This window comes from Gobio gobio (genome assembly GCF_949357685.1).
Source record: "Gobio gobio genome assembly, chromosome: 13".
In the NCBI taxonomy this organism is placed as follows: domain Eukaryota; kingdom Metazoa; phylum Chordata; class Actinopteri; order Cypriniformes; family Gobionidae; genus Gobio; species Gobio gobio.
Window position 1 is genome coordinate 43,417,875 of NC_137106.1, and position 27,127 is coordinate 43,445,001.

General features: G+C 40.5%; 1 protein-coding gene across 3 annotated transcripts in view; it reads right to left on the bottom strand.

Moving 5' to 3' along the window:
* The window catches only part of LOC307136522 (connector enhancer of kinase suppressor of ras 3-like), a 114,183-nt gene that overhangs the window by 19,109 nt on the left and 67,947 nt on the right, over window positions 1–27,127 (bottom strand). For all 3 annotated transcript variants that reach the window (XM_079833634.1, XM_079833636.1, XM_079833635.1), the window contains 7 exons: window positions 26,390–26,571; window positions 25,714–25,800; window positions 21,758–22,011; window positions 18,100–18,137; window positions 14,999–15,044; window positions 4,275–4,328; window positions 4,097–4,136 (listed from right to left, as the gene is read on the bottom strand). In XM_079833634.1, the coding sequence (XP_079689760.1) occupies window positions 4,097–4,136; window positions 4,275–4,328; window positions 14,999–15,044; window positions 18,100–18,137; window positions 21,758–22,011; window positions 25,714–25,800; window positions 26,390–26,571 (701 nt within the window). The remainder of the gene's footprint in view (window positions 1–4,096; window positions 4,137–4,274; window positions 4,329–14,998; window positions 15,045–18,099; window positions 18,138–21,757; window positions 22,012–25,713; window positions 25,801–26,389; window positions 26,572–27,127) is intronic.

Here is a 27,127-nt window from a genome sequence, read left to right on the forward strand (position 1 = left end):
CTTAATGGAGGCCACAACTGCCTGGCACAACAAAGTGAGCAGTCAGAAGATGCCTCCCAAGCGGCACCCCATCCACCAGGGCATGGCAAGCCAAAAGAGCGGCCACATAAACCCTGAGTGGAGGGGCAAGCTAATGTTTCAAAGGGGGTCTCAACCAGACCCTCGAGGACTAAAGCTAAGTCCCATGAAGGGATCTTGGTTCTAACAGGTGGCCTCAACCGCCTACCCCACGAATGAAGCGAGCGAGTAGAGGATGTCTCCCGAGCGGCACCCCATCCACCAAGCCGTGGCAAGCCAAAAGAGCGGCCACATGAACCCTGAGAGTGGAGGGGCAGGTGCCTGATGACAACTTTTCTTGCAGAAAATCCAGAACTGAAGTAACCTGGCAGTTGACTGAATCTACATTGTGTCGTACACCACCTTTCAAAGACACCCCATTTATTAGCATAAACTTTCCGAGTGGAGGAAGCTCTAGCACTTAGGATGGTCTCAATAACTGCAGGCGAAAGCCCCGTGTCCCTCAGTTGGTGCCCTTCAGGGGCCAAACATGAAGGTTCCACAAGTCGGGCCTGGAATGGAATATCGTACCCTCTGCCTGAGACAGAAGGTCCCTCTCTTCGCCGGAATCGCCCAAGGCGAGCCGTTGAGGAGAGACACTATCTCCGAGAACCAAACCCTGTTCGACCAACGCAGCGCTATCGATAAGAAGCAAGACCCTTGTTGGCGAACCCCGGCTAGAACTCCCAGGAGCAGAGCGACTGGAAGGAGGGCATACAGATGCATTTTGGGCCATGTATGAACCATCACATCCAGACCCAGCGGGGGTGGGTGACAGAGAGAAGCAGGGACATTGCGCTGTCTGAGAAGAGGCGAAGAGGTCCAATCCCTGTGGTCAGCTCTGTAAAATCTGATCCAGATCTGCTTGACTACTTCTGGGTTGAGTTTCCACCCCCCCATCTGTAACTCTGTCTGGACAGTAAATCTGTTCCCACATTCAACCGCCCTTGAATGTACACTGCTCGAGTGACAGGAACTTGTTCTGAGCCCAGAGAAAAATCTGTCTCGCTATTCTGATAGCGTGAGCACAGACCCCCCTGGTGATTATATATGAGATATTTAGCTGGACATGTTGGACATGACAGCCCCTCAATTGGGGGAGAAAGTATTTCAGGGCCAGAAATACAGCCGTCAACTCGAGGCAGTTAATGTGCCAACTTAGTTGATGACCCTCCCATTCCCGTTGGGCTGGACGACCACTTAAGGCCGCACCCCAGCCCGTCAGGGAAGCGTCCGTCGTTAGCAACTTTCGACGACAAGGTACGCCTAGAGTGGGACCCAAGGCAAAAACCGGGGTCTGAACCACATAGTTAGTGTACGAAGCCACATGGCGCGCCACTTTATTTGCCTGAGGATTGGCCCTAAGCCCTCTGGCTTTGAGCCACAACTGAAACGGTCTTATGTGCAACAACCCCAAAGGGAAACCCGTGGATGCTGATGCCATTAGACCTAACACTCTGGTGCTGATGATCAGTAAGATCTTGGTCTAGCCTGACTTTGCTCAGGGAATACTGAATGGTCTTGATTCAAGCCACCTTGGTGACCAAAAACCGAACAAACCCTAGATAAGTCGTTCTCTGGGCAGGAGAAAGAACACTTTTCTTGGTGTTGAGTCTCAACCCTAGAGAAACTAGATGAGCTAACACACTGTGTTGAAGCACCATCTCATGTGATTGTGCTAATTTTAGCAATCGCCTCTGTAATTCAAAATTTGAATGCCCCGGAATCCCAATGGAGCCGGTAATACATCCATACATTTCGTATACGTGCGGTTACAGAAGACCCGAAATTGGTAAGCTTTTGCCCCCAAGAGCGAAACTCAGGAACTTCCTGTGTTGTGGCAGTCTTTATATGCGAATACATGCGTCCTTCGGATCAATCGTGCCGAATCCAATCACAATGTTGAATATGCGACACGACCGCCTTCACTGTAACATCTTAACCTTGAGTACTTTAACTGCTTCACGGTTTAAGACTCGAAGATCTAAGATTGGACACCCCCCCACCCTACTGGGGACCAGGAAGTAACTGCTGTCACTTGTGACAGTATGAACGCCAACTCCGCCTTCACGGAAGTGGAGACCACGCCGTTTAAACACGGAGGACGACAAATAAATTAGTTTACTAATTTTTACTGTGCTTAACACCCATGCAGAAACGCCTGGCAGAAGTTCACACGCTGCCTGAGACTCTGAGAGTGACAATTTTAACACTTCCTGTTGAGGGGATGTTAGACGTTCTATGTCCTGGATGATAGCAGGATTTAAACACTGAACGTCTAACATTTCACTGGAAACCACTGCCCCCCCGAAATCACCAGAGGCGGCGGGGATGGAGTGGTTTTGCGGATAACGGGGTGGGGCAAGCAAACGTTTGACATGCCCTGTCCTGTGGGGGCAGACTGGGCACCAGACCACCGGACTTCTTATATTGATGACAGTCCCGAGGTCTGCCCTGAGAGGTTGTTGAGGATGACGAGCTGGTCCCCAGTCTTTACGAGGGAGAGCATGACTCGCCACACTCTGCTTATTACCCCCCTAAATCTTGAAGGACCGAAGAGAGGTTATGTGGATGACAGCCCCTCCCCTTGAGTGCACTGAGGAAGAAACTGAGTGAACACTTCCTCATGTTTCTTCCACTCCTTTAAATCTGGCCACTACAGAGTTAACTGAGTCACCAAATGAACCACTCAAATCCTTCAGAAGGTCAGCCTGATATGCCTGCAAGACAGCCATTGTGTGCAGCGCAGCACCAGCCTGTCCCCTTATATTTATAATTCTTATATAAATCATATACAATATATATTATATATATATATTCCATATAAAATAATATACAATATATAATTCATACATATATAAGCTTTGCCCACGACAGCCGACGTTTATTTTCTACATGGCTTCGTGGGGAGGTATGTCTCTTTAAGGAAAATGCAGACCCAGGCGAGAGATAGCTTGTGAGCGTCTCCCACCTGGGGTATTCTCACATATCCACGCGATTTCGCACCCATGATAGTCGAAAATGTCGACGTCAAGGGTACAAAAACACGTGAAGTAAATGTTTTTTCTAGACAGAAACCTCAAGCTCACTGCGTTCGGGGATCTCTCATTCACGGTACCAGACAAACTGTCCTGGCCACCGCGCAAACAACCACCTCGATAAATTCCTCGTATGGATTCACTATCATGTGAGGAACGATCGCAGGCCGGCTGCTCGAGGTCCGCGGACCCAGAGATTCATCATCATTCCCCGCGCGAGCCGAAGAAACGCTGGAGCGCGCTTCGGGATCACGCGGGGAAACATGCATTTGTTGAGCGAGCAAGCGAAAGGGACGGACCCATCTCTTGCTCGTCAACAAACCCATTCGAGAGCTCCGAAAACTGGTGCGGACTGAAAGTAGCCCAGACGAGCATAAAGCATTCTAACTGCAAAGGCTTGCAATGCTCGCACTCGTCTGACTCAATGCAGCCACCGCATGCTCTTCCCCAAACACACACAGCAATAAACGTGTGCATCCAGTTCTGTTATTTGAAAGAGAACATGGATATACAGCGTTTTACTCTGCTGACTCGTTTCCAACTGATCAGATTTAACTAGAACTCTTTCCACTAATGTTTCTTTGTAACAGAGATGAGAAAGAGAGAGAAATCTGCACACTGCCATGTTGAAAACTAACTCCTAACAAAGATCTCGAGTTGAGTCTTGAAAGAGAGAGAGAATTTTTTTTTTCCAGAGACTTTGTAACACACCATAACACAGAGTTGGTCTGAAAACAAAAAGACCTGGTTTGCTCCAGCTGAAGCTCATCTATTTATAGCCTCGTGCAGCAGGTGCGCCTATGACGTCACCAGCCGAGGCTATAAATACCTCCCGGGTCAATTTCATTGACGTGTTTTCACACTATTTTCACAGCTGGTTATGTCAAAGACATCCCCATTTGCATAAGCTTATGCAGCATTGAGTGTAGCTTTTGAAAGGGAACATCAAATACATCATATTTGATCATAACTTTGAGTTGTTTGTGCAGTGCAACACACACCTCCACAATCCTTCTTTTTTGACTTCTGTCTGAGAGACACCTGAAGACAAATGCATGTGAAATATATTGATATTATCATGACCACACCATGTCTTGTAATCATGATTTCTGGCACTTTCAGTTTCACAATGCAGACAACAATAATAACATAAATGTACAATAAGTTCACAAGAATTACCGGATTGTACTCATCAGTAGCCATACGGGGAGCCAGAGAAATGGGGAAAGAGGCCTGGAAAGAAATCAAAGCAGACACATTCAAAGTGTTCATTAGGATCAGTTTCACTTTATTTTACAGTCCTGTTCAGCAACATACTATGTATTTACAATAGTAAGTTCAATAACTGCTAATAACTAGGTATTAACCTGATCCCTAAACCAAACCTTAACCCATTTTAAGTCCAAGTAGTTACCTCAGTACCTTCTTGGGTAAGTACACTGCACATACTTAAAAATGAGACCCTTCTTCCACAATTGCTCAGTTTGGCCAGATGGACATTTATTCCAAATTTCTTCTATTAAAGAATTATGGACGGCCACTGTGCTCTTGGTAACCTTTAAAGCAGCAGAATTATTTGAAGCTTTCCCCCAGATCTATGTCTCAACACAATCCAGTCCCTGAGCTCTCCTTTGACCACATGGTTTGGTTTATACTCTAGTGTATTTTCAGCTGTTAGACCTTGTACATCCAGGTGTGTGTCTATTCAGATTTTGTCCAATCAATTGAATTTGCCACAGATGAACTCCAGTCAAAGTGTAGAAACATCTAGAAGATGACCTAGAGAAATGTAAATAATGCACCTGAGCTAAATTCTAGGTGTCATAGAAAAGGGTCCGGATACTTTCAGTTGTGGTCAGAATTATTGGCACCTCTGGTAAATATGATCAAAGATGGCTGTAAAAAAAAATACATCTGCATGGTTTATCCATTTAATCTTTCATTCAAAAAATTCACATTAAAATCTAACCTTTCATTGAAGAAAAATAATTGAAAGGAGGGGGGTCACATTATGAAACAAATGTTTTTCTCCAAAACACGGACACAATTAATGGACAAAAATTTTTATGAGTAAAATATCTCTGAAGTATATTCCCATTAATATTTAAATATTTTGCACACCAGGGTGACTAGGAACATGAAATTATCTAGCAATGACGTCTTGTTTCACAGAATATGAGGAAACACAAAGGCCAAATTCCCTTAATCATTTAAAGTTTGAGTGGCCAAAGACTCTCCAAGGATCACAAAAGGACAATTGTAGAGATCAGTTAAGTCTTGGGGTCAGAAACACCTACATCACCACATATTGTTTGGGAGGGTTTCAAGAAAAATCCTCCTCGCTCATCCAAAAACAAACTCCAGCATATTCAATTGTCAGATACGTCTGGAACTTCAAACGGGACCTGGTTCTGTGGTCAGATAAAACTAAAAAAGTGATTTTTGGCAGAAAACCCACCAGATGGCCCACAGTTAAAAATACCGCTGGATCTTTAATGTTGTGGGCCTATTTTTTTGCTGGAGGTCCTGGACATCTTGTTCAGATACATGGTATCATGGATTCTAGCAAATACCAACAGATAAAAAATCAATACCTGACGGCCTCTGCTAGAAATCTTATAATGGGCCGTGGTTGGATCAGAACAATCATCCAAAACAAACATCAAAATCAACAAATGTGTCACGGAGCACAAAATGAAGCTGCTGCCATGACCATCCCAGTTTCCTGACCTGAATCCTATAGAAAATGAGTGGGGTGAACTGAAGAGAAGAAGCACCAACATGGAGCTGCAAATCTGAAGGATCTGGAGAGATTCTGTATGGAGGAATAGTCAGGTGTTCTCCAAATACACCAGGCATTATAGGAGAGGACTCAGAGCTGTTATCTTGGCAAAAGTAGGTTGCAAAAAGTATTTAATAAAAGGGCCAACGTGTTGTGGAGAAAAGCATTTATTTCATAATGTGATTTACCCCCCACTTTCAATTCTTTTAATTCAATGAAAGGTTCGATTTTGGCGATATTTTTAATGAAAGATCAAAAGGATAAACAATGCAGATTTACTTTTACATCTTTGATCATATTTACAAGAGGTGCCAATAATTCTGACCACAACTGTATGTCAATGTGATATTTTCAGTTTACATATTTTTAGTGATATACACTCACCTAAAGGATTATAAGGAACACCTGTTCAATTTCTCATTAATGCAATTATCTAATTAACCAATCACATGGCAGTTGCTTCAATGCATTTAGGGGTGTGGTCCTGGTCAAGACAATCTCCTGAACTCCAAACTGAATGTCGGAATGGGAAAGAAAAGTGATTTAAGCAATTTTGAGCGTGGCATGGTTGTTGGTGGAGTATTTCACAATCTGCAAAGTTACTGGGATTTTCACGCACCGCCATTTCTAGGGTTTACAAAGAATGGTGTGAAAAGGGAAAAACATCCAGTATGCGGCAGTCCTGTGGGCGAAAATGCCTTGTTGATGCTAGAGGTCAGAGGAGAATGGGCCGACTGATTCAAGCTGATAGAAGAGCAACTTTGACTGAAATAACCACTCGTTACAACCGAGGTATGCAGCAAAGCATTTGTGAAGCCACAACACGCACAACCTTGAGGCGGATGGGCTACAACAGCAGAAGACCCCACCGGGTACCACTCATCTCCACTACAAATAGGAAAAAGAGGCTACAATTTGCACGAGCTCACCAAAATTGGACAGTTGAAGACTGGGAAAATGTTGACTGGTCTGATGAGTCGCGATTTCAGTTGAGACATTCAGATGGTAGAGTCATAATTTGCCGTAAACAGAATGAGAACATGGATCCATCATGCCTTGTTACCACTGTGCAGGCTGGTGGTGGTGGTGTAATGGTGTGGGGGATGTTTTCTTGGCACGCTTTAGGCCCCTTAGTGCCAATTGGGCATCGTTTAAATGCCACGGCCTACCTGAGCATTGTTTCTGACCATGTCCATCCCTTTATGACCACCATGTACCCATCCTCTGATGGCTACTTCCAGCAGGATAATGCAACATGTCACAAAGCTCGAATCATTTCAAATTGGTTTATTGAACATGACAATGAGTTCACTGTACTAAAATGGCCCCCACAGTCACCAGATCTCAACCCAATAGAGCATCTTTGGGATGTGGTGGAACGGGAGCTTCGTGCCCTGGATGTGCATCCCACAAATCTCCATCAACTGCAAGATGCTATCCTATCAATATGGGCCAACATTTCTAAAGAATGCTTTCAGCACCTTGTTGAATCAATGCCACGTAGAATTAAGGCAGTTCTGAAGGCGAAAGGGGGTCAAACACAGTATTTTTATGGTGTTCCTAATAATCCTTTAGGTGAGTGTATGTTCAATGTCATATATTTCTTTCTAATAAAATGTGCAATATAAAGTATACATTTAGATTTTTCTTTGTTATTATGGTGTATGGAGTGTAGATTGATGTGGGATGAAAAACAATAAAAATTGTATCAAAATATGGCCACTAAACACCTAACATCATAAACAACAGTGGCATGGAAAACTCTTCAGAATGTCACAACCTTTATATTATTTCATTAATAGGCAAATTATCCATGCTTTATCAATCTGAAAAAAATTTATTCACAATAAAGAAGCCATGAAAAAAGTAGAAGATTTTAATGACCTAACAATAAAACTGAGGGTGGAAAAAGATGCAAGCTAAATGAAACATATTGCTCAATTTCCTCAAACGTTTCAAGTTCCTCTTTCAGGTATAACAGAATAGCAGACTATGTGAAAGAGCATTTTCTTCACATGCAAATATATTATTCAGTTTTAGACGTTTCAGATCTGATAATCATCCAAAAAAGGTTTTCTGCCATAGAACATGCATAAATTGTACCTATTCAATTTGTCTTTATTGTAACCATAATAAACAAGAATATAGGCTACAATAGTGGGTCTTATAAAGTGACACTATATGATTAAAGTGTCAAAATCTGATATATCTAAAAAAAAAAAAAAAATTATTATTAGATGTTTATGATTAGATGAGAGCATTTAGAAGAGACATTTTAAGCTCTCCAGCCTGCAGTTGATAATAATACTTTGTTACAGTACATATATATAATATATTAATACATTATCTGATTTACCTGTTCACCAGACTTGGAGTGTTTGACCGCCTGTTTTTACACTCTGAAATGGCATGAAACTGTCCTCCTACCCCGATTAAAATTAAGTGGCCGAGCACACAGCCGGATCATTTTAGAAAAAAGAACTTCTGCTTGCGCAAGAAACATTTCAAAACATTCTCCACTTCTTATTCTCCACAAAAAAGGGCAGTAAACATGATCACATGAACGCTGATTATGTATTTCTATAACATTAAACTGTTACTGGTGTTCAATGTTAATGGTTTTCACATGAAATAGAAGTGAACTTCTGCAACAGTCAGAAAATGTGTGTAGTCTGCCACCACTGATTATAATATTCATGAATGAACCAAAACATCACCTTATGTAACAACCAAGAACAGTTACTGTGTGAACTCTGATTACTGTGTTGATATACAGTAGTGCAGTAATTGTTCATTGAAAAAAGCAATGCACATCACAATCTTCATCTACATGTCCTCAATCTAAGCTCATGCTTCACTCCTCAGCACAATGGTAAGGCCAAAATTACAACAACAGAAACTCTTTTAAATCCAACATAACAGAACATTAATCATCCCAATTTACATTTAACAGAACATTTACTCTCCCAATGCAAAGCCATTACCAAGACAATACCATTTTACAATTTCAAATAGAATGTTCAACAGCTTTTTTGCCTTGACAAAACATAAGCAAAATGAATAAACAGCAAAAACATAAACGGTGACTGTTTCTGGCTTTTTAAATTAAATGAACCCTTATTTCCAGGGTTTGCAGAAGCAACCTTCTATTGTGGGGAACAGAAGACTGCAGCAGATTTAATTTTTGCATTCCTATTGGCTCCACTTCTTTCCAACACAAATAAATAAGAGATAAATTAAATCAGTCAAGCAAGCTGCCAAAACTATCATCCTGTGTAATATAACAAAAAAAAGTCATAAATATAGATGATTGTCTTTTGGACCTTTCTGGATTACAATCCGCCATCAAAATTATGTTTAATTATTCCAGCTGCTGTGTAAAATGCTATAAATGATCCGCCACCTGCAGCATCCTCACATGTGATAGCCTACTGGCCGAACTCCTTTACAGGGAGTGCAGAATTATTAGGCACGTTGATTTTCTGATCATATTTTTTTTCCAGGCACATTTGACCAATTCCAAACCACAGTAATCCTAATAACTACTATTGATTTAGTATTTAATAATGTATAAGTGATATATAATTGTTCATGAAGGCTGGAAATGAAAATCACCTTATATTCAGGTGTGCAGAATTATTAGGCATGTTTTCTTTTACAGATAAATTGAGCCAAAAAAGAGATTTAACTCAGACTGAAAAGTCAAAAAGTATTAAATGCCCATGAGAAGGATGCAATACTAATGCAATACTAGACATTGCAGTTAAGGCGTGACCATTGGACAGTGAAATGCTCGTTGGGTCAGCAGGATCAGACAAAAACATGTGGCGGAGAAAAGACATCTGTTAACTGCAAAAGAATTAAGAATTAAGGTGAAGAATTAAGGGTGAAACCATCAGGAACCCTTTAGTCTCCAGCGCCACCATTTTCCAAAGCTGCAACCTACCTGGAGTCTCCAGAAGTGCAAGGTGTCAGGATCTCAGAGACTTCAGTTAGGTAAAGAATCCTAAAAAATGACCCCCACTAAATAAGAATCATAAGCTGAAGTGTTGTAAAATACATGAAGAAGGTTTTTTTATAGGCTTTATGGACAGATAGGTTGAGAATGACTCTTGAAGGACCAGCACCACATCCTCTAGTACCACTGTTTGAAGAATTCATCTTCCAGAATCTGGCAGTACTTTTTGGGAGTTCATTTTAGTCCATCCTGAAGTCCGTTTTGCAGAGATGGACTAAAAATGAACTCCCAAAACGTACTGCCAGATTCTGGAAGATGAGTTTTTCTTCAGGTGCGTGATGTTCTCTTTTAATATGATGTCATTATGTTGCTGTCTTGCCGCCAGCCAATGGACCCCTGTCTGCCTGTGTTCCCGATCCTTGTTTGTTTCTATGGTTACTGATTATGTTAAGCACCTGTCTCTAGTTCTGTTGATTGTGTATTTAAGTCCTGAGTTTTCCTTAGTTCCTTGTCTAGTGTTAATGTTATGTTTAAGTGTGTAATGCTTTGTTTTCCCTGGTGGTCAATAGAGGTGAGTTTAAGCGTCTTCTTGGATTCTCCCTTGGATTAACACAGTTTAGCTACTTGTAACACCTGGTGACATTCGAATTTTGGAGGCATAGAATTCACAAAAAGTATTATTTTTATTTTGTTTGATTAGGTGTTTGATACAGAAAAAACACTATAGAGAATATAATTCTCTGTCATTATCAGTGTTGGGAGTAACGCATTACAAAAGTAAAGCATTACAGTAACATAGGCCTATTAGCCTACTTTTTGCTGTAACGCAGCAGTGTAAGGCATTACTAATCAATTTTCAGTAATAATTTACTCGGTAGATATTTAGTTGTCTAGCATTATACTACACACTTTAAGCCCATAATTCAATTTGTTTAAAATTAAACAAACAAACAAAAAAAAAGAAAAACAGCAAGACCGCGAGACAACGAATGAAAAATGCAAGTAAGTTATTACCTGTTCGTGGTCAGTCAATATCCGCGTGTGGTGTCCAAGTTTGTAAATAAACACTAAATGATAGCTCGCGCTGGCCAGTAGAAAAGCCATAGGTATGTATACGTATACATATCTATGAGAAAAGCGGCTAAAGAAGGCTTTTCAAAGAATAGCACAACAACGGCGAGCGCATTGAGTACAAACACCTCCGCAAACGGACGAGGCGCGCGCGCGCAGTCAGCAAAACAAAAGTAAACAAGGCTTAATGGATGAAGATGGCAGAAGACGACTGTACATTCGCGAGATGGACGTATGCGCATTACTTCGAAATCAGAGATAAGGACAAGAAGAACGTAATAGTCAAATGCAAATGCAGTCAAATGCAACCTTTGTCTAAAACCGAAAGAACCATCGACGTCGCGAAATAGCACTAGCAATTAAAAATTAAAAACATCTCTTGCACTTTGAGCATGATGGTTTTGTGTTGTGAACCTCTAGAATTCAAAGAGAATAAAATAATGACAACAATAAGAAAATAACAAATGTGCATCTTGTCATGGCATAGAGTTTACATAGTACAGTTCTGTTGTGTCTAATATGAACAGACCCAAGCTTTTTCCAAATATTGCCAGATAATCACTTTACCTCTACCATACTTTTAACAGACTTGGATCGTTTAATTCTGTCTGTCATCCTTTCTTGCATTGTCTTGAGCCTTCACTTCACTTTGCCAATGCTATATTGTTATAGCCTAGGATAGCCAACAGTCATTATGCTACATCATATCGCCTTCTACTGGATGTAAAATTCTCTAGTAACCTACATTTTGTAATTTTAGAATGTTAAGTTCTACTTCTGTAGTTATTTTGGTGAAAGTAACTCAAAAGTAATACAGGAGTAATGTAACGCATTACAATTATGAGACAGTAATATTGTAACATAACAAATTACTTTTAAATAACAGTAACAAGTAATCTATAATGTATTACAGTTTGTAAGTAACTTGCACAACACTGGTCATTATTCATAATTCTCTGTCATATTATTGTATTTCTGTGCCATGTTGTTTGCAATGTTGACTGGGCAAGCTCAGTTCAAATAATCTAAAGTTTTAGCTGCACTGTAATCATATGGCACATGGCCATAGACTTTAATAAACATAATATATATTTGAATGAAGCGTATATTTTTTCATCCAAAGTCAACTTGTTTTTGCTGTATTAAAGAGTTCAGTTACCGGAACTAACCACCAGAGGTCGCCAAGGTCCGCAAACTGCAGAGGTTCAGATGTGGATGTTTTAATCTACCAAGAAAACAATATCACCCATAATAGGCTACTCTGTTATTGTCGGTGCTTTGAAATGTGCAATTTTTAAAGCCACGTCTTTCTCCCACAAAGCCCCTTTTTCAGTCTTTGTAATTAACATTTATGTCTCAGCTGAAATGATGAAACTTCATGCGATTAACTCAGGATTTAACTAAGGACCACCTCACCACCTAAATAAATATCCCCCTGAGAGAAAGCAATGTCGCTGCCCGGCACAGAGGGTCCATTCTTCTGCTCAGTCTGTGTACTGTTTCTCAAAGCAAGAGTGGCTTCTATAACTGTTTCTCTCTCTGAGTATTCAAGAGGAGGCTGGCACCAGCATGACCATAAGTCATTGTCTAGAAAAAGCCTTGTTTCCTTTATATGCCCACTTTAAGAACTTTGGAGAACACACATTCACACTCAAAATACATTTGATATTTTGATTTGCTGGTCTCCGTTCACATTATATTATTTGGGTTTGAACCATGGTACGCTTGCGTCATCAAGCTGCAGCCGTGTATACTAGGTTTGAAGGAAATGATGCTTGCATCATTTTTTGTTTTTTGAACCTTTGGATTTGTTTCCAAAGCTCTGCTGAAGAATGTACTGCAGATTTCGAAAGAATGCAGGAGTTAATTTCTTTTGAAGGCAAGCAGAAATTAGATATACACCCTGTTGAAAAGCATATGCTGGTTAGGTATGTTATGAAGCATGGCAGCTGGTTTGAGATGGTTTAAGCTGGTCAAGTGTGGTCTTAAGTTGGTCCTAAGAAACTAGCTCTAGCTCAGGAACAGCTTAAACCAGCTCAAACCAGCTGCCATGCTTCAAAACATAACTAACCAGCATATGCTGTTATTTTTTCAACGGGGCATTCTCTCTGCTTGCAGAGCGTCAGTCACACTTGTCAGGAAAGATAGTGAGAACACAGAAATAAACGCAGTTTTATCAAATCATACTTCATCAATAGCAGTTCACTTCCACGATTTAGTATGATTGCATGCATATCAGCAGAAGACCGCCTGAGTCTGAGTTCACATGAGACCACCCTTTTATGTGGACTAGGGATCGGTTCGAGAATGAACCACATTGGTTCTTGTGGAAGCTCAAACGTGATGCGTAACACGAGAATGAACCTCATTGGTTCTTGCGGAAGCTCAAACGTGCTGCGTGACACATTTACATTTATGCATTTGGCAGACGCTTTTATCCAAAGCGACTTACAGTGCCCTTATTACAGGGACAGTCCCCCTGGAGCAACATAGAGTAAAGTGCCTTGCTCAAGGACACACTGGTGGTGACCGCTGGGATTGAACCAGCAACCTTCTGTGTATCAGTTCCATGGTTTAACCCACTGGACCACCATCTCACAAGAATGAACCTCATTGGTTCTTGCGGAAGCTCAAACGTGCTGCGTGACACGAGAATGAACCTCATTGGTTCTTGCGGAAGCTCAAACGTGATGCATAACACGAGAATGAACCTCATTGGTTCTTGCGGAAGCTCAAACGTGCTGCGTGACACGAGAATGAACCTCATTGGTTCTTGCAGAAGCTCAAACGTGCTGCGTGACACGAGAATGAACCTCATTGGTTCTTGCGGAAGCTCAAACGTGATGTTTGACACAAGAATGAACCTGATTGGTTCTTGCGGAAGCTCAAACGTGATGCGTAACACGAGAATGAACCTCATTGGTTCTTGCGGAAGCTCAAACGTGCTGCGTAACACGAGAATGAACCTCATTGGTTCTTGCGGAAGCTCAAACGTGCTGTGTGACACGAGAATGAACCTCATTGGTTCTTGCGGAAGCTCAAACGTGCTGCGTGACACGAGAATGAACCTCATTGGTTCTTGCGGAAGCTCAAACGTGCTGCGTGACACGAGAATGAACCTCATTGGTTCTTGCGGAAGCTCAAACGTGCTGCGTGACACGAGAATGAACCTCATTGGTTCTTGCGGAAGCTCAAACGTGCTGCGTGACACGAGAATGAACCTCATTGGTTCTTGCGGAAGCTCAAACTTGATGCGTGACACGAGAATGAACCTCATTGGTTCTTGCGGAAGCTCAAACGTGATGCGTAACACGAGAATGAACCTCATTGGTTCTTGCTGAAGCTCAAACGTGATGCGTAACACGAGAATGAACCTCATTGGTTCTTGCGGAAGCTTAAACGTGATGCGTAACACGAAAATGAACCTCATTGGTTCTTGCGGAAGCTCAAACGTGATGCGTAACACGAGAATGAACCTCACTGGTTCTTCATTTGTGTTCTGAAGATGAACGAAAGTCTCAAATTATGACAACATTTTCATTTTTGGGTGAACTATTCCTTTAACATCCACGGAACCTTTCCATTGCACAAAAGGTTCTTTATAGTGGAAAGAGATTCTTAGATTATTAAAATATTTTTTACACCAAAGTTTTCTTTCTTTTTTTTTTAAGTGTGAATATACTACAGCTTAATATCTGCCAGTGTTCAGAAAAACGAAAGTTCACTGTGTGAGTTCAGGATAAAATATGGGTTGGAGAATGAAAATGAAATAATAATGGCTGTCCTACAATATGTTTTGTATGCGAATTAGAGGACAGTTTGGATAAACATGTATTGTGCATGGATATTTGGAAAACCATGACTGCATGAGTTTATATTAGCCAGAGTGAGTTTGGACATGTTTAATATAAACCCAGATACAAATATTTCGCAAACTGTAGTGTTCATAATATATTCCCACATAAAATGAAGTCAAAATAATTCACTTGTCTGCACACATTTTCAGCTCACTATCTGCAAAAAGCTACAAAGATTCTGGAAAACTGTTAAAATTGCTCTAAAAAGAGAAGCATGTTCAGATGTGGTTCTTACCGCTTGAGAGAACGACCAGGATCGCATGGCACTGTTGCTGTACCTGCTGGGGAGACGATGATGGATTTAATACAGGAACAGGCATGGCAAAATAAACTGTATGTCTGAAGCTAAAATAACAGAACACTTTTGTCAAGTAAAAATCACGTGGCATGAAATCCATTTGCACACAGAGTTTCCTTAACCTCATATATTTTCATATGTTGCTATATACTGTACGATGTGGTTTATGAGATTTGTGTGTGTGTTTTGTGTCTGTATAATTATATGTATTCAATGAAAACATAAAATACACACATTTTCAGTCTTACATACAGTTCATTTAGATTGTCTGTTCTGTTTTCTAAGGATTCATGCATTATGCAAGTCTTTTTAAACTGTCTATTGCTTTTACATAGGCTAAAGTGCAACAATTAATTACATAAAAAGCCCACAAATTGATATCATTCAAAGGCATTTTCTTATAATATTGTGGCAGAATAAATCATTGAATATACATAAGTAGCTCGATCAGGCATAACATTATGACCTAATATTGTTTTGGTCCCCCTTTTGCTGCCAAAACATCCCTGACCTGTTGAGGCATGGACTCCACTAGACCCCTGAAGGTGTGCTGTGGTACCTGGCACCAAGATGTTAGCAGCAGATCCTTTAAGTCCCGTAAGTTGTGAGGTGGGGCCTCCATGGATCCGACTTGTTTGTTCAGCACATCCCACAGATGCTCGATTGGATTGGAATTTGGAGGCCAAGTCAACACCTCAAACTCGTTGTGCCCCTCAGAACCATTCCTGAACCATTTTTCCTTTTTGGCAGGCGCATTATCCTGTTGAAAGAGCCACAGCCACCAGGGAATACCGTTTCCATGAAAGGGTATACATGGTCTGCAACAATGCTTGGGTAGGTGGTACGTGTCAAAGTAACAGGACCCAAGGTTTCCCAGCAGAACATTGCCCAAAGCATCACACTGCCTCCGCCGGCTTGACTTCTTCCCATAGTGAATCCTGGTGCCATGTGTTCTCCAGGTAATCGACAGACACGCACCCGGCCATCCACGTGATGTAAAAGAAAACATGATTCATCAGACCAGGCTACCTTCTTCAATTGCTCCATGGTCCAGGTCTGATGCTCACGTGCCAACTGTTGGCACTTTCGGCGGTGAACAGGGGTCAGCATGGTCACCCTGACTGGTCTGCGGCTATGCAGCTCCATACACAAAACTGTGATGCACTGTGTATTCGGACACCTTTCTATCAGAACCAGCATTAACTTCTTGAGCAATTTGAGCTCCAGTAGCTCGTCTGTTTGATCGGATCACATGGGCCAGCCTTCGCTCCCCACGTGCATCAATGAGCCTTGGCCGCCCATAACCCTGTCGCCCGTTCACCACTGTTCCTTCCTTGGAGCACTTTTGATAGATCCTGACCACTGCAGACCGGGAACACCCCACAAGAGCTGCAGTTTTGGAGATGCTCTGACCCAGTCGTCTTGCCATCGCAATTTGGCCCTTGTCAAACTCGCTCAAATCCTTACGCTTGCTCATTTTTCCTGCTTCTAACACATAAACTTTGAGGACAAAATGTTCACTTGCTGCCTAATATATCCCACCCACTAACAGGGGCCGTGATGAAGAGATAAATCAGTGTTATGTCATTGGTCATAATGTTATGCCTGATCGGTGTATATATATATATATATATATATATATATATATATATATATATATATATATATATATATATATATATATATATATATATATATATATATATATATATATATATATATTTTATTACCATGTTGTCACATGTCTGTTTGGTCCTTCTGTTGTGTTTTGATTCTGTCACATGTTGTCTTAGTTTACCGCCCGCAGTCTGTTTCCTTGGTTACCCTTGTTAGTTAAGTTCTGTTCAGCTGCATCTGCTATTTAAGTTCCTCTTGTTCACTCAGTCTTTGTCCGGTCACCGTTATGATAGATGTGTTGTGCTGTTGCCTGTCTTTAGTTTAGTTGTATTAAACCACATTTGGAATTGTATCTGCCTGCCTGTCTTCGTCTTCCTGCACACACCCGTGACACATATTGAGTTATTTTGCAATCAAGGTCTATCGTGCATTCTGTCTGCAGTATTTCTAATTAGTGGTCTATGACCACATGCGTCTCATTGATGATTGCATTGTGTCTCGCCATGAGTGAAACTTAGGTGCTTCTTCAAATTCTAATAGCTTCAATTATATTGAAATCCCCTGTATGTATGTATTGGTCAAGGGGTATGATTAATAGACACAAACTAAAGAGCTAAATGACTGAAAGTATTAAAAGTCTTGCAAATGCTACTTGGGAATTTTTTTTGGTTTCACAAAAAGATAATGATGAATATGAAATATTATTATTAAACAGCAGAAACATTGAAAGGATTAGCCATTTCTAATTATGTGCAGGTTTCAGCAGTAGCCTTCACTCATCAGATCTAGGCTGCCAAGACTAAGCCATGTAACTAAAAATCCACTGCCCAGTTTTCAAAGTTATCCAGACAATTTAATTAAGTTACTTTTCTTTTTTTATACACATTACAAATTGTTCTTTCTAAAATAATAAATCACTCAATGTTTACATGAAAATGTAGTTTCAAACACACACAATATTAAGTTGCTTTTTAACTTTTCAACCATGAATTTATGTAAGATGTGGTAAAAGGTCCACTGATTTTATTTTATAGTGTGTACTACTAAGTTTCATCCTGGCTGGTTCATTTGGCCTAGAGACATTTAAAGGTATGCCAAAAATGTAACCATTGTGAAATAAATCATATACTGTCTGAGAAAATGTATAATAATCAACCTCCACATGTAATGGTTAATGTTCCAGTACTTGGGGTTGTCTCGTTTTGGTCCATGGGGAATTTAAACCATGTCACCACACTATTGCATGCTAAAAATACACATGGTGCAGCAAGGCCACAGAGCATCTCGCATCCTGGCAGGAAGAGCACATTCCTGATAACTGAGCTTAAACTATTTGAGCTAAGATTCTTCCTGTGCTTTTGTTTTGGCTCACAGTGACTGTGAAGCCGGGATGGACGCTGCTCATTTAGTTCTGCACCCACCTGTTGATGAACGCGTTGTTGGAGACCCAGTCAGGATCCTGTGGCAGGACATAAAGAACAGTTAATATATGTTTCAACATGGAAAGGGCTGACTGATCCTTATTGACTTTTCTGTGCATTTATAACTTTTCAACATTTTAAACATTCAGCTTTTGCTGTTCTTGTAGATGCGGATGGCCACCCTTTATAAGCTACAGTTTTTGCTGACTAATTACATATAAGACAAGGTTCTAGGCAAAAGGTGTTATATACACACATGCATCACTCGCAAAACATGCCTCATATTTATCCGTGCATTATATAATATAATACAATATTAATAATTCAATATAATTTATACTATAATTCAAAGAGTGGATTCACATTCCATGCAGAGGCCATTGCTTGTTACTTTGCTCAGCAGAGATCAATGCATTTCGTCCATAAAATACATTTCATTGAGCGTTTTGCCAACAATCAATTTTTGTTTTTGTGAAATAGGGTAATGCAGTAAATATGGAACCATTCAAAAGGTCAGTATGAAAATATTAGGGTAAGTTGGATTGATAGATAAAGGCAGAGAAAACAGAAAAAGTTAGACGGACTGTAAAACCTTAACGTAAAAGGAAAGGAGCAGAGAAAATGTGCATGAAGTTGCACACAATTAGTATGTTTGATTATCATGCACACCTGTCATTCATTTCTTTAATTGGTTTTGTTTGTATTTAAGTTTTTCTTTCAGTTCATTGTGTTCTCGTCATGTTTGTTGTGTTCGAGGGTTCTGTCATGTGTTTTGTTTTGAGTTTTGTTATTAATGAATCTTTAAACTGCTGCGATTATGTCCATTTATCACCGTTATTTGCAACCGTTTTGACCGTGCTTTGGTCTTCTTTTCTTATGGAGTTAAATCTGTACTCAATGTCAAAGTATTAGCCGTTACTGACCTAACAGACAAACGATGCATCTTTTTAAAATAAAGACAACTAAAAAATTCAATGAAGACAATACAAAAACATCTGGAATAGCAGCTTTAATGGGCAGAAGCAAATAACGTGGCACAAAATGTAAATGTGGTTCAAAACACCATTTGCTTAGTTAATCGTTATAGTTAATAGTGCAGAATAAAAAAGACTGTTGTTGCAGTTGAACGGTATCTTATTTTTTATTTAAGTTCAATCTTATTTGTAATTGTGGCGGGCAGCGAGGCCGAGGGACCGTGAGGGCGGGACGAGGCGGCGCTCATCAGGGAGGATGAGCGCCAGCTGCGCGCCGCAGCGATCTCGGCCCTTGCGGAGGAGTGAGGGACTATAAAGGAGGAGCGACAACAGTGGTGCCGAAACCCGGGAGGAAGGAGGGACGCGCTGTCGAAGAGCCCTCGCAGCTGAGGGGGATCGCGGTGCCGCGGAGTTCGGGCAGCGCGGAGGAGAGAAGTCCGCGAGCGGCTGCCCGAAGCGGTGGTGCTGGAGCGGATGAAGGTCGGTGGGACGGAGAGCTCGCTGCCGTGCCCCTGGGTCGAGGTGGGGTGGCTGCCGTCCTAGAGGGAGCGCGGAGGAGTCACCGGCGTTCGCCGTGGGCCGGAGCCTGTATCCCTCCGCCGTGTAGGGGAGGGGCAGGGAGCGCGCGGGACTCGCTGCCGGCTGCCCTCGACAGGAGGAGCCACCGCCGGCCGCCAGGGGGCGGAGGACCGTCGAGCCGTCCACCGGCCGTCCAGTACCACCGCATGGCACCGCGAAGAAGAACCTCTTGGCTGGCTGAGGACCGAGCGGCAGTGTGTCTGGGAACCGGACCAGAATTTTTTTTTTTTTTTCTCTCTTTTCTCCTCTCTCCACTCTCTCGTCCCTGTCGCTCCTCAGGTTCCTCGCTCCGTTCTCTCACCTCGCTGTTCTTACCCCCAGGTCCCGCGGCCGCCGTGATCGGCCCCCCCGGGGAGGGGGGGGGGGGGGGAGTAGAGCGCAGACTCGGGAGTACCCCCCGGCCTGCGAAGGGCGTTGGGGGTATGTGGCGGGCAGCGAGGCCGAGGGACCGTGAGGGCGGGACGAGGCGGCGCTCATCAGGGAGGATGAGCGCCAGCTGCGCGCCGCAGCGATCTCGGCCCTTGCGGAGGAGTGAGGGACTATAAAGGAGGAGCGACAACAGTGAGGGACGAGAGAGGACCAGGCCTGGATTTTATGTTATGTTTTATTTTGTGTTCGCTGCAGTCGTCCGTGAGGGGCTGCAGCTTTTTATTTTCATTTTGTGTTTGTTTGTATGTAGGCGGCAGTCGACCGTGAGGGGCTGTCGCCGCCATTTTATTTTGTGTTTATTTGATTAAAAGTTTGTTTAATGTCCGCCGGTTCCCGCCTCCTTCTTCCCGTACAAACAACGTTTTACTACAGTAATATTTGTTTTGTTTTATTTTGATCATTTTCTCTCTATTGTTTGAACGTGCTACCATTTTTCAATTACAATTTAATATCTAGATTGGCTAAAAAGCATAGATTTTACAGTGACAAGCTAAGAATGCTGTCATAATTGATTCACCATTAATTCAAAACTTTATTATTAACCTTATAATTTTCTTTATTCTAACACAAAATGAGATTTTTTTTTCATAATGTCTGAGCTGCTCTTTTCAATACCACAAAAAAGGTCATACATTTTTTTATAAAAACCATGTGCACTATATGTATCTTCTAAAGCCAAAGCTTGTAGATCTGTGAAATTTTAATCAACCTGCAAAACATTCATTTTTGTTAACAAAGAAAGAATATAATACAGATTTGTAACGACACAGGGTGAGTAAATGACATCAGAATTTTTACTTTTTGAGTGAACTGTCCCTTTAATAAAAAATAAGAAAAAATGTTTTTACAAAAATCATCGTTTTCAATATGCAATAAGCATTTGAAAAAAAATATATACTGTTAATATACCCATGTTATATACCCAGCAAAGCACAACACCACAAATTCAAAAAAGATCAAAAACTGATTTATACTTTGGTGTAATGTAATGATTAAATTAAAAAAATTCAAAATAATTTACTCACAACTCATACTCCTAGCACATAAAGGAGACAACACAATTGAACCATGATGAAACTCATAGAAACTTTGGAAAAAAAAGTTTGCTCAACCCTCCAATTACATGAATTGAAGGTTACACAAAGCAAGAGAAACAACATGGTGCTTTTGTTTCACTGATTAGATATTAGTGGACTAAACTGTTTGGAAAGACACATGGGTTTAACAGAAATGGAAAAACTTTTTCATTTCTTTTCTTTTTACCAGATTCATTTTTTCCAACCATAAGCTATGTAAAAGTACTACTGTTACATAAACACTTTAAATTTCATGGATAGCACTGTGGAAATAGCTGAGGTAGATGCACATTTTCAAATGGCTTCATATACAAATTAATACTGTGGCGTACAAGACCATTTTTCTGAAAAGCAAACCCGAGATAATGTATCTCATTTTCCCCACATGTGTTTCCAAACCTACAATTCTGAGGTTAAATTCTAGTCGTTTTAGACACATTAAGGCAATCTAGTCAAGTAGTAAAATAAGAGGCACAAAGAAATATCCCGAGAAAAGGAGAGTGAAAGCATGAGAAAAGAGTCACCGCACACAGCTGGACAAAGGGAGAAGGCAAGCTGACATTAGTGAGTCAATAGCTTAAGCCGTGTGATCCAACTGACCAGTAGCGAGGGCTCCGCGGGCGGCCGTTTGGGGCTGGATGTCATGGGGGTCTTTTTGACTAAGTCCTCTTGATATGGTATGGTGGCACTGTTGTGTAGATCTGAACTGCAGAGGAATCGGCTGTTCCGTGAGTAGTCGATCCCGTAAGCGGGTCTTTCGGCTGTGAACTTGTACGACGAGCCTGGGCCCGAGGCCTCCTCAGCGATAGTTGGTATGCGCTCGTTGCTAAGGTATCTGTACAGGAGATCTTCACCTACACCAGAAGATTAAAAGATGCATGAAATGTACAGATGCTTTAAATTCCCTTGAACAAATTCATGTTTCAACAATCATATGGTGTGTAAACATTTGTAATATTTGATCTGCAAATGTGTAATCCACTATTTGCAGTGGGTATATTTTTCTTGCGATTTCTTGCGATCTTGGTTATGCGATACCAACATAATTCTTGTGAGTAGAGTTTAGCTTTATGAAAAGTGATTTTCATAAACACTACTGTTCAAAATGTGGGGTTGGCAGTGGTGTAAAGTAACGAATTACAAATACTCTCGTTACTGTAATTGAGTAGTTTTTCTCAGGAATTGCACTTTTACTTTTACTTGAGTACATTTTAAGTGCTGTATCTGTACTTTTACTGCGCTATTTTCCCTAAACCTGCAGTCGCTCGTTTATTTTTGTCCTGTCAATATGATTGGCCAAGGCGAATAATAAGTCCTGTCTCCATGCGTCACGCGTGTGACTCCCGTCATATCAACCATAGCGTTAGGGAGTCGCGACCAGCCTAGAGTGAGAGGCACGCGCGCTTTATGAAAGGGGGTTGTTGCTGGTTACTGTATGATGACTTAAATCATGAAATTGCTCCGTGAGCCAACATACATCCACATCTCAGCGTAGTTTATCAACTGAGCGAGGAGAGAACGCGTCCAAAGTTAAGTGTTTCTTAAAGGGGCGGTACACTTCATTACAAATCATTTATAAAACTCCAAAAATATACATACCAGCATAATTAAATCAAAAGACAATCCAATGAAAATCAAAAAATATATTCAAAATAAGAGAATCAGAGTTTTTAATAATAAAGAAAAGATTTTGAGTGAAAATTATAATGTTGATTTTACACTCATTACAAGTGCATATTTTAATGTAATGTGTTCTCACATGGCGATTTAAATTGTAGATTGTAGTCCATGTATAAAGCAAATAACTTTCATAAAACATCAGATTTATATTTAAATCAGGTTTATGTTTTTAATTACAAGCAAAAATAATCAGTGGTGAAAATTGTGAGTTACTCGATTCTGATTTCTGAAGTGTATTCTTTTAACAGAGAAAACATCCATTGAAATTAAAGCATTACAATGTATGCGTCTTGAAAAGAAAGAACTGCTTTTTTAACATAAAATTGTTAATGTACAATGCTTTGCAACCTTTTTTAATTAACCGCAAGAAAACCTCTAAAGAATGGTTGTCATAAATTTTACCAGATTATTGGTTGCTTTCTCAAATATTACATGGCTGTATTTTTAGTGCTAACAGTCAAAAATAAAACTTGGAGAAATATTGAAATACTGTTGATCTCATGTTTTTTTGTTCTTACTGAGAATCATCCATAAAAGAGTAAGCAACATTTTTTATTTGCAGGGTATAAAGTGGAATAACATTCATAGCATAATACTCACTACTCACTACTCTTGAGTACTTTTACAAGGGCTACTTTTTACTCCTACTATGAGTAGTATTTAGGACAGGTACTTTTACTCTACTTTTTGACAAGTAACAGTACTTTTACTTGAGTATGCTTTTTCAGTACTCTTTCCACCACTGGGGGTTGGTATGATTTTTAAAATGTTTTTGAAAGAAGTCACTTATGCTCACAAAGGCTGCATTTATTTGATAAATATACAGTAAAAATGACTAAGAAACATCTTTTTACAGATGTTACAGTCTATATGCCAGATTTACTAACAGCTTGCACCAGTGCAAACCCTCTTTTGCCGTTAAAAACTAGTCAGGATTTACTAATGACAGGGTTATTTTTGCGGCTGACCTTATTGCATATGCATGTGTAGGGGTTTCCCTTTCAGATTTAACATTTATGAAAGGAGATTATTTAAATATTTAGTCAATCATTTTATCACTTAAAACTCATCTTTGATCACCAAAATTACACATTTAAATGTTTTTTTCCTGTGCATGTCTTCATGCCTTAAAATAGCTTGATTGTAACTCTACAACCTTGCTTCATTTAGTATATGCGAGCCATGAATATGCAAATTAGCCCCGCCTCTATGACGTATTGACAAGCGCTGAGGCGCAGAGGATAGAGCAAAACAAAACATTGGTCACAAAATAGAAGTCTAAAACTTTAAATGTAAAATAGAAATGTGGGAGGAGCTTGAGTTTGTTGTCCAGCCCAATTTGTTTGAACTGTGAGATTACTCTCACCTAAGCTTACACTACTTCTACATCCTACGTCATGCGTCAGGTCAAATGTCACTCTTCCACCGGAACTAGACTTTTTACAAACGGATGGACAAGTCTAAATTAGTTTTTAGAGGAACAATAATATTGATTCTTACAGTGTGTTCACACTCGTAGTTTGATACTCTTGGTTCTTTTTTCTGTCCTTGGTTCTCTTTGTCACTCATATGTGTGCATATGGTGGTATTTTTACCAGCTGAGAACTCATAGAGAGTTTATAAAATGTGTAAATCCAGGAATTCCTCCATTACACACAAATGAAGCTCTGCTGCAAGAAGACGGCGGCTCTGATGCCTATACCGAACAGTATTGGACAACATTGCACCTATTATGAGAACCATGTATGCTTAAAGGAACATGGCACTATTTTTGAAAATAGGCTCATTTTCATCCCCCCTAGAGATAAACAGTTGAGTTTTACCGTTTTCGAATCCATTCAGCTGATCTCCGGGTCTGGCGGTAGCACTTTTAGCATAGCTTAGCATTGATCATTGAATCTGACCAGAGCGTTAGCATCTCACTCAAAACAATGACCAAAGAGTTTCAATATTTTTCCTATTTAAAACTTGACTCTTCATCTTGACTAAAACTTGACAAGTTACATTGTGTACCGACGCTGCGTAATATCATTGTGCCGCTGCACCCGTGGTACGGCAGCAAAGTTCCTTGATTATAACGCAGGAATGAGAGAATAGTTCCTAGCCATATCGGCCTAGAAAATCACAACTTTTCATTTTTTCATTCTTAGTACACTATGTAGCTACAGAAGAGTCAAGTTTTAAATAGGAAAAATATCGAAATTCTTTGGTAATTTTTTGAGCTATGCTAAAAGTGCTACCGACAGACCCGGAGATTGGCTGAATGGATTCGAAAATGGTAAAATTCAACCATTTAACTCTAGGGGAGTTGGAAAATGAGTGTTTTTTCGAAAAAGTGTCGTGTTCCTTTAAGCATTTGGTCCTTTTTAGGTTCGCATCTTGTGAAATCATATCCTGTTTTTATGTTCGGATGGCAGCGTTCAGACTTGTTCAAATGAACCAAACAAACAGAAGATAACAAAGGTAATGCGTATTTGGCGTGCTGTCCGAGGCGTGGGCTCCGAATTTGGCCCGTACCCAGAGAACTATAGGAATAGTTAGAAATGAGGAGATGGGGTGGAGGAGGGATGCTGGAAAACTGTCATAGAACATACAGTAATTCTGCTGTATATATATACCTCTTGTCTCATGAATTGAGTTGATTAACTGAATGTGCTTCTCCTGTGTCACAAAGTTCGGGAGGAGCAAGTTCAGATAATTAACCTAATTAATTATCTGAACTTGCTCCTCCCGAACTTTGTGAATAAAACATTGTGTGAACAAGTTCTCAAGTAAAAAACCCTCAAATTCTCCATGTGAAATCCTCCTCCGAGGCCTGTGACGTGGCTAAAAACAGACTAGTTAATGTGGCACGTTTTTGTGAAGGTGTTCTGTACCTTTCCGTCCCTGTGTCCAGGGCTTCGCATACAGGTCTGCCACGCTCAAACATGTATCCACTGGCATAGACAGAGGTCGCTGTTTACCTGTGTGCACATTCATGAGAAACAGACAATTAGTCACACTTAATAAAAACGTACAAGAGGACCTGGCATGCCAAAGGAGTTGTTTGATTTAAGATACACTGCAATGATACCATTACCATTATCTATTAGAACAGCATCCACTCTATGGATGTTAAATAAAAAAAACATATTTATTTTCTTTGGCCTTTGAAGTTTTATAAATCAGGTAATTTTTTTCCAGGAAGGTCCCGTTGAGATTATCTAAAGAAATCTCTTCTTCCAGGGAGTCCTGGCCAAGATGGCCGTAATAAAATTTCACATAAACATATAACACACATGATACATTCTAAATAGTCAAAACTAAAACATTTATCATAAATCAACTAATTAAAACAGAAACAAGATTCATTCATTTTACACTGCAAAATTTTTTTTTGCTATTGCTATTTTTGTAATTCTCAGTATACTATAATACAGTATGTGACGTTATACTGCTTTGTCTTAGTCCCATAAAGCACATTGATTAGCATCATATATGGTTCTATATAAATACAATTTGACATTTGACAGTGATAAAAGAAATTGTTGAATGTAAATCTGAAATATTGACCATGTGATGAGGATCTTCCTCTTGGACGCATCTGCACGTTGACCTCAACTGGGTGAACAGACAGTTTGTCGTAGTCTGTGATTGTGAAGCGCCGGTGGCTCTCCAGGTCCAGGAAGGAGTTTGGGGACTCGGAGCCTTTAGGTCTGGCATTGAGGCTGCTGTATGAGCCATTCCGTACTTCCCTATAACAGCGGACAAAAGTTTATTTAATCAGCAGGAACAATTAAATAATATAGTTACTGTAATTTCAGAAATACAGAGCTTGGAAAAGTACTGCATTGGGTACCAAGTGATGGAATCCAATGGTAATGTATGGCTCTTTGATTAAATTTGAGTACTTGATTTAAAAAAAAATAAAAAATCCGATGCAACCCGTGTTGCGTAACCAACAAAATACCAGAAGTGGCACATTCCTGGACAAGAATCTATGAACCACGTTATTAGACCGTTTTCTAAGGCTGCACAATAGATTAAAACCATTTAAAAATTATAATATAGCATTGTGCTATATGCATACAGTTTATGTGCGTCTCAGAGTGGTTCCACTCACAGTAAACGCTGCTCCCCAGTCATGAACTCAGTCTCTGCCTGTGTCAATGGGCGTGCTGGTCTGAAGACAAGGTGTGTTCAAGCGCATTGTTGGCGCGTTGCTATTTTGAGGCAATTGAAAACGACTGAACAAAAACCTGGTCTAAAGTCAATAGCGCAGTATTTTTTGTGTTATTTAACACCGTGGGC